This window comes from Guillardia theta, assembly GCF_000315625.1.
Source record: "Guillardia theta CCMP2712 unplaced genomic scaffold GUITHscaffold_189, whole genome shotgun sequence".
Classification (NCBI taxonomy): Eukaryota; class Cryptophyceae; order Pyrenomonadales; family Geminigeraceae; genus Guillardia; species Guillardia theta.
This window is the reverse complement of record NW_005434487.1, coordinates 25381-33477: the sequence shown is the minus strand read 5'-3', so window position 1 is coordinate 33477 and position 8097 is coordinate 25381. Positions and strand designations below refer to the sequence as shown.

The window sequence follows — 8097 nt, the reverse complement described above, 5'->3', positions numbered from 1 at the left end:
AGAGGAGAGGAGAGGAGAGGAGAGGAGAGGAGATGGATTTCAGCTCACTCGCAAAGGCAGTCTCTTTGACCAGCAGGAAGCAATTCATTTCCTTGTCTCATCTGATCAAACAGGATAAAAATGAAGAGGAGTAGAAACACAGAACGAAGAAGTGTGAAAAACAAGAACCGAGGGGAAGAGACGAGAAGAAGAGTAGAGGAAAGAAGATTCGTGGGAGGCGAGGAGGAGACGAAACGAGAGGAGAGGAGAAAGTGAGCAGTGAAGAATGAGGCTGATTACATAGGTAATAGCTTTTTGACTTCTCTTCTCACACCCGCGATTTTTAAACGCTGAAATCTCACGATCGTCGCGAGGAACCTGACCGTTTGATCATGTCAGAGAACTGCCGCATCCTCTTTCCCTCCCTGCTTTCCCTCTTCCTTCCCTACTAACTCCTCCTCTCCTCTCTCTCCTCTCGTCATTTTTCTTCTCACATTTCATTCTCTCCTCTCCTCCCCTCCCCTCTCCTCCCCTCCCCTCCTCTCCCTTCCCCTCCTCCCCTCCCCTCCTCTCCTTCTCCGAGTCTGTCCCCTCCTCTCCTTCTCTCCTCTCCTCTCCTCTCCTCTCTGTGTCTATTTTCTTTCATCCTTCCTTTCCTCTCGTCTCCCTCTCAACCTCGCAGATGTCGTTGATGCCCAGGAGGGGGTCGAGGACGACGGGATTCCTCTCCCACACGTTGCAGGACGTGAAGAGGAAGCATCTAGGGCTCGAGCACAGGGGGCACCAAGTCGCCAGGCTGCATCCTGCCTCTCTGTCGCAGTCGCTCAGACATCCTGTCAAGTTCTCTGCCATGGAGAAACTGCCGACCTCTCCCAGCGCGCAGCTGTAGGAGCCGGCGAGACAGAAGGCGTTGGGGCAGAAGGTAAAGGAGTAGACCAAACCCCCGCCTGCATCGCACGTGTCCTGCGCCGCATTCAAGGACATGCTGAGGAGGAAGAGCCCGATGACTTGAATCATCACTGACATCCTGTAGGGCTGAACGCGGTGAACGAGACATGGCAGCGAACATGCCATGTGCAACCTGATCATCATGTAACTGTACGACCTGATCGGATCATATCATTGCTCCCCTCTCCCTCTCAGGTTCTCTACAACATCCGGAAACGCAGACTGTCTTCTCTTCATTGAGTTTTCACTAGTCAATGTTTTTGTTGAATCGCTGACTCAGGGCCCGGTCCGCGCCGGGGCCGATGGAACACCGGGTGGTGCCATCACTCAGCCGCAAGTCTGTATCAGGACCGTTTCAGAACCGTTTTCATATTCGGTCAGGGCCAACACACTTTACAATACCAATATTTAGATTTTCATACTAAATTTCTTAGCAAAGAATGAAACAGCTGTACCTATCAATACTTATATCATAAAATATAATCTAAATTTAGATCAATCTAACAACTTAGTAGGAAATATTTTTCTCAAAAGTACAATTTTCCCGTACACTTTACAACTATAAATATTTTTTTTTGAATATTTTTATGTTTTTAAAAGTGTGAAAAAAAACCCACCCACCTTCACCATCACCCCTTCTTGTTTTGGTCCATTCTCAAACATTATCAAATATTCAAACTTTATTTATAATTTTTCAAAATTAAAAGTAAAGTTTGATACTTACTTCTTCAAATTCTCTATAGATTTCAATCCCTTGACCCCCCAACGGACGACCACCCCACCTACTGTGTTCACAGCGTGTCCCTGCACTTCCTCGACCATCCCGCTCCTCGCGCATCCCTTCCCTCCCCTCCTTGCGCTCGGTCTCTTCCCGCTCTTCTCTCCTGCTCCTTCTTCTCTCCTCTCCTCTTCTCGCTAGTATCCTTCCTCTCCTCTCACTTCCTTCTCCTCCTCTGAGTCCCACTAGCTTCCTCACCTCAACTCTCCTGCGGGCCTTGTGTTTCTCCTGCTAGTTGCTTTCCTGTAACTCGAGCACTTAGGAGATCTCTTGAGTTGATTTCTCTCTCAGACAGTCTTACAAGGTCGATCCTTTCTGCACTGTTGTCTTGTCTCTCCTCTTTTGGGTCTTGTGAGAGTGCAGCATAGCTTTCGGCTTCTGTCTTAGTGCCTGTAGTAGCGTTTATCTGCGTTGTTTTTGACCACTTTTTGGTCAGCTTAAGGTATCTTTGCGCTCGGCTCTGCCGATTAGCGTGGTGTGCGCTTTGGTGCATCCTGGTTGGTCTTTCTCCTGGGTTCTGGGGTTCCTCTTCTACTTGCATTCCCACACCCTGCTGGTGCCTGGTCTTGAAAGGAGGAGGGATTGAGTGTTTCGAAACTTTCTGATTCGTCCTTGGAAGCTTTGCTACGGAGGCGTCAGACAGCAACTTCGTCGAGTTCGCTCATCACTGATAGACAGAGGCTAGGAACTCAAGGTATCGGGAGCATTAGATTGGCAAACTAGGGTTTCATTTCTCTTTGTAAGCTTGCTCCTTTACAGCTTGCAAGGTTATAGCCGGCTCGTCTAGACGACTTTGTGTTGAGGCGACCGCTTTCTGCCTTGGGTACCGGATTTCTTCAACGCCTTTCCTGCTCGAACAGCTTCTGACTTGCGTTCTGCAAGTTTATCACAAGCCCAGATTTGATTCCAGCCCCTGCGGTCCCTTGTGGATTCGGGTATTCTTTGGGTTCTTGTTTTTGTGTAAAATGGCAGCACGTTCAGATGCCGCTTGCCTCAATGAGATTGGCGATGATACAACGTGCCAACGGCTCGACAATGTACGATCTTCCCTCAGGCGATTGCTTGAGGCACTGGATGCTATGCATACGGATGGATTAGTTCATGGAAATCTCACTTGGAAACACGTAAAATGTGATGGCGAAATTTACGAGATACTGGATTGCAACGGAGAAACGCTTATCTCACGAGATCGCGATGGTCAGTGGTCGAAGAGACTCACCCGAGAAAATCCTTTTGAATACTTGCAGGTAGATGGAAGTCCGCGAACCTGCGACCAAGCATCGCTCTGGAATCGCCCTCCAGAATTGCTTGTGCAGGGCGTAGCTGACTTGCTGCATTGTAGGACTGCCACACCTTCAGCGCAAGCTGTGGATATGTGGGCGGTTGGCTGCATGCTTGCGGAACTGGTGAATGGCGCTCCTTTGTTCGAGTCGGCGGAAACCACGTTTGATCTTCTAAGTCTTCATTGTGATTATCTTGGTTACTCCTTCAAGAGTGACGATCTTGAAATTCGTAGCTCTTTTGAAGACACGGCTTGCGACAGAGCTGCTGGACAGAACGGTGTCGACGAGCTTGTTGACGGATCGCTGTGCAACCATGGTTTGGATCTGTTGAACAACCTGTTGTCTTGTGACTGGCGTATGCGACCCCTGCCCTCACAAGCTTTGAAACACCCTTTCTTCTCTGAATGTGCTTGCACGCGAGGTCGACGGCTTGAGGCTGTTGAGCAGAGAATAGGGTGTTTTGAGGAACGCAGCGGATGTACACGTGAGAACGAGAATGAGAAAGAGGGCAGCTCAGATGCTCGAGTGTATCATTCTTTCTTGAGTGCAGATCTGCAGTCAGGTAGCTCGTACTCGTTTCCTTTGGGTCTTCAGGCTCTAGTTGATGAGCGAAAGAGGAAGCGAAAATTCGAGGTTGAAGATGAAATTTACCCTCGTGGACCTGAGGAGTGGATGAAACGGCAATGTTTCCGTGAGTCTACTCCGCCAGGGCCAGAGATGGAGGGAAGAAGTAGATAAACGTTTAACTTGTCAAGTAGATGTGTTGGTTGTTGAGTGAAATACTAGTTACATTACTTCATTTTGTATCATATGCCTAGACTTACATTAAACATCATTACTTTGAAACAGACATGCGTACAGTATTAATGTCATCGTGGCTCCGATCGATCGATTTGTCCTTGTGACAGGTTTCATTGGACTTCAGTCGCTGTCATCAAGCACGCGGTAAGCATCAGCTATCCTCGACTCACTGTCGCAGGTTTCCAGCGCGCATGAACAATTAAGCGTTAGAAAGGAGCACAGGGAGGGAGGTGGATGAGGATACAGACAAGGGAGGAGAGGAGGGAAGAGCGAGTCAGAGGAGGAGAGGAACTCACGTCTCCAGCTCCGTCAAGGAGAGCAGAGGCATCATCGGGGACTCAAGCACAACTGCGTTGAACCTCCTCACTGTGTTGGCTCTCTCCGGCGTTGTCGCGCTCACTCCTCCTGGAGTCCCTTTGTACTTCCAGTCATGGACGCGCCTGCGGTAGCCTCCTGCGTGCGGGAAGTGAAGAGAGGGAGGGAGGAGGGAGAAGAGAAATAAGAGAGAGTGAGAGAGGAGTGGGAGGAACGAGAAGAGTGGAGGAGAGTGTTGAAAGGAGTGGAAGAAAGGGGGATAGGGAGGAGGAGGAGGAGGAGGATCTTACCAGGGGTCGTAGGAGGATGCGGAACCTGCGATCTGGTCCTGCCATGACAGTGAGCAGCCGCCGCCGTGGTGAAGTCAGAGAGGGACATGGAGGAGGAGAGGGTGGCATCTCTCTTCGATCTCTTGCTGCCGTTCCTCGTCGAGCTGCGGAAGTTTGTGCACACAGTCATAAAGAGCTTCTTCGCATCTCTAGAGCTCGTCGAGTCCAGCTGGGTTCGAGCAGGCGCCCGTGCTGGTCCGCCTGGTCGAGCAGGTCACATGGTGAGGAGGTGAGGGTAGGCATCACTTCGAGCCAGCTGCTCCTCCATCAGCGCCTTCGCTGCTCCCTGCGTGCGGCGTCATCCTCCTCCTCCTCCTCCTCCTCCTATCCTCCTCCTTCTCCTCCTCTTCCTCCTCCTTGTCGTCAAAATACAAGTTTTCATCCATAACTTCATCATCAGCATCGGTTCCTCTTCTTACCCAGGGTCGCGGCTGCATGCTGGCAGGCCCATGGAAACTTCCTTCCGAGGAGTCGTCGGAGCTTCCCGCTCCTGCTCCCGCTCCCGCTCCCGCTCTTCGTTCCTCCCAGTTGGAGCATATGGCCTGTTGCATCCACCGGACCAAGACAGTCTGAACCAGCCGGACCTGCGGCACTCGCCTCATCCTCTCCCTGTGCTTGACGGCTAGCTCACCTCATGCACGATCTGGATCGACTCGGCGCCCACGCGAAGGATGCGGAGGGAGGAGGAGGCGTCTTTCCAGAGGAGAAGGAGGTTCCTGCGTTGGAGGTGAGGGGGAGGAGGCAGAGGATGGCAGGATGCCTGAGACTCGCGCGCGCGAAGCCTTGACGGATGCTCGTCATCTGCTTGGACACGGACGAGCTTGTCCTCCACCTGTCGATCGCTCTGCGGGAGAAAGTTCAGAGGTCGAAGAGGAGCCGCTCGCAGCACCTTCTCCTCTCCCTCCTCTCCCTGACCTCTCTGCAGCTGGACAGCAGATGCAGGATGAGTCTCTCCTGCAGGCAGGTAAGGCAGGAAAGGCATGGCCGAGGTCAACCCTTGTGATGAAGTTTGACATGCGCTCGAGATATTTCGCTAGAGTTCGCATCCTGTTGGTCGCCTGCAGTTTGAGGACTGAAAGTTCGCGCTTCTGGTGTCTGAAAGGTTAGAGAAGAGCGGAAGGAGATGCAGGAGGAGAGAGGAGAGAGGAGGAGGAAAGGAGACGAAGAAGGAGGGAGGGAGGGGAGGGGAGAGGGAGGGGATGAAGAAAACCACCTCGCAAAGCCTGAAGCTGTTATGAAACCACTCATTCAATGCGTTTTGCATGACAATATCCGCATAGATCGTCTACACACGAGTTATCATATTGCCAACATCTCATCTCCCCTCACCTTGAACATCTTGCTGATCACTTGTTCACTTCGTTTTTGCTGACGGTTGTCAATGAAATGTGAGAAGGTGGTCCTGAATAACACAATTGTCATCGTCATCACCATTATCGTCAACCCTTCTATCATCATCGTCATCGTCGTCATCATCATCATCATCTCCTCAATGTCGACCTCTTCTTGTGTTGAGCTATCAATGTCTCCAATATCAGCGAAGCCTCTTGATGGGCCAGTGAGATACATGTCCTACGGATCCAAGATCTGAAGAAGAGGAGAGGAGAGGAGAGGAGAGGAGAGGTCAGGAAGAACATTATGAATGAATCTTGACATCTCAACCTCGTCAAGACTTTTTTTGTTCGCTTGTCCCTTCGGGAAGAGAAGATGAAAACTCTCCAAGTTCGCCACACCTGATGAGATCGAATGAGGAAGCGAGAAAGTGAACTGGAGTAGAAGGAGCAGTAGTAGTAGTAGTAGTAGTAGTAGAAGGAGCAGTAGGAGGAGGAGAAGGAGGGAGCAAGAGTAGGAGGAAGAGGAGGAGGAGGGAGCAAGAGTTCGGTACCTTCAGTTCTTGCGATCTTTCTCGACATCTCCTGACGTAGCGAATGACCCGCTTCAGCCCTGCCAGGCACGTCAGGACGACGGGAGCACGAGAGAGAGAGAGAGAGAGAGAGAGGAGGGAGAGCGAGAGTGGGAGCAGGAGAAAGGGGTAGGAAGAAGGATGAAGGAGGAGGAGGAAGAGAGAGAGAGGGCGAGCTAGGTTGGACCTGATCTCTGCTGTGTGAAAGATATCCAATCTTGAAGAAGTGTTCTCGTTATCTCATTGCAAGCTCTGCGAGATTGATCAGGTCACCACCTCCCCCTGTCAAGACTTATTCACCTCCTCTCGTTCGCTCGCGCTGTTTCCTTCACCTTCCGCTCAGCTCGCATGTACACCTCAAGCCCCTTAAAGCTTTGCTGAATCCTCAGGTTGTTCACCCTGATAGGACAAGAAATCAGAGGAGAATTATCATCATCATCATCATCATTTCCATCATGATCATGATCATGATTATCATCACCATCATCATCATGTTCATCATCATCATGTTCATCATCTTCTTCGTCATCATTTCCATAACCATCGTCGTCGTCGTCGTCGTCGTCGTCATCATTATCAACAACAACAGTACCTCTTAACGACCATTCTGCAGCAGCTCTTGATATTCGTGTAACATCTCAAACTGTCCAGACAAGATTGGGCACTGCAGACGAATTACCCTCCCCTCCCGCCCCGCCTAGTCCGTCAAGACCTTCTGCTGTCCCTCCTGCCCCGACTTGACTTGACTGCCATCCACGTCCTCTTCATCCAACTGCTCCAACATCAGAATCTTCCCCCATCGCTCCTCCCCCGCTGCTGCTCCACCTGCTGCTCCCTTCCCCTCCTCTCCCTGCTCACCTCCAGCTGTGAACAACAAGGCGCGAGAGCTCTCGCTCCCTCCTCCTCGCCATGTCGGCAGCTCGACGTCGCGACCTCGCTAGCGCCGCCGGGGGTCAAGAGGGCCCGACAACATCAAGGGATTTCTCAGCTGACCTGCACGTTGCCAGCTGGGGAAGCAGACACTGAAGAAGATCGCCCGGTGAAAGGCCTTGGTGATGGCATGCCTTCCACCTCTTCTCAGCTCCCCAGCACATCCTCCATCTCCCCCTCACCTCTTCCTCCTCTCCCACATGAAGATCCTCCATTGCGCAAACTCCCTCCTCATGGTCGAGATGCGGAGCTTGAGGAAGACGGTGAAGGACGCAGACACCAGCCGCCTGCTCCTGCTCAGCTGGGCACAAGGAGGCTTAGCTTTCTCACCTCTCCTTCTCCAGCTGCAGCCGAACTGTTCGCGCCCCCCTGGCATGCTGCTGGAGGAGGTTGATCGGGCCGGCCAGCTGCCTCCTCCTCCTCGCTGCCCGGAGGCGCTGGAGGAGATGAAGGAGCCTCCTCCTCGTCTCCATGACTTCGAGCCAGCATCGGAAGCTCTTAAGGACAGAGAGGTTGCGCCAGTAGTTGACGGCACTGGAAGGAGGATGAGGATGAAAATGAGGATAAGGACGTGAAGATGGAGGAGGAGGAGTGAGGGAGAAGGATGAGGATGAGGAGGAGGGAGGAGTGGAGGAGGAGGAGGAGGAGGAGGAGGAGGAGGAGGAGGAGGAGTGAGGAAGGAGGTGAAGGAGGAGGAAGAGGAGAGGAAGAGGAGTGAGGGAGGAAGAGGAGGAGGAAGAGGAGTGAGGAGGAGGAGGAGAGGAACTAGGGAGGAGGAGAGATAGGGGGTTGGAGAGACAGAAGGAGATGGGGAGGATGGGGAGAGAGGAA

General features: G+C 52.0%; 2 protein-coding genes across 2 annotated transcripts; one reads left to right on the top strand and one right to left on the bottom strand.

Moving 5' to 3' along the window:
* Window positions 1-621: 621 nt before the first annotated feature.
* GUITHDRAFT_120606 (hypothetical protein) lies at window positions 622-1005 on the bottom strand (the record flags this gene model as incomplete). Its single annotated transcript, XM_005820129.1, has 1 exon — window positions 622-1005. One exon carries the CDS (start codon window positions 1003-1005, stop codon window positions 622-624), a length of 384 nt encoding a protein of 127 aa, XP_005820186.1.
* A 1134-nt stretch (window positions 1006-2139) lies between these two features.
* Window positions 2140-3781, top strand: GUITHDRAFT_156121 (hypothetical protein). The gene is made up of 3 exons (XM_005820128.1): window positions 2140-2902; window positions 2957-3172; window positions 3222-3781. The coding sequence occupies exons 1-3, from the start codon at window positions 2671-2673 to the stop codon at window positions 3317-3319; spliced, it is 546 nt and encodes a 181-aa protein (XP_005820185.1). The 5' UTR covers window positions 2140-2670; the 3' UTR covers window positions 3320-3781.
* Window positions 3782-8097: the final 4316 nt, after the last annotated feature.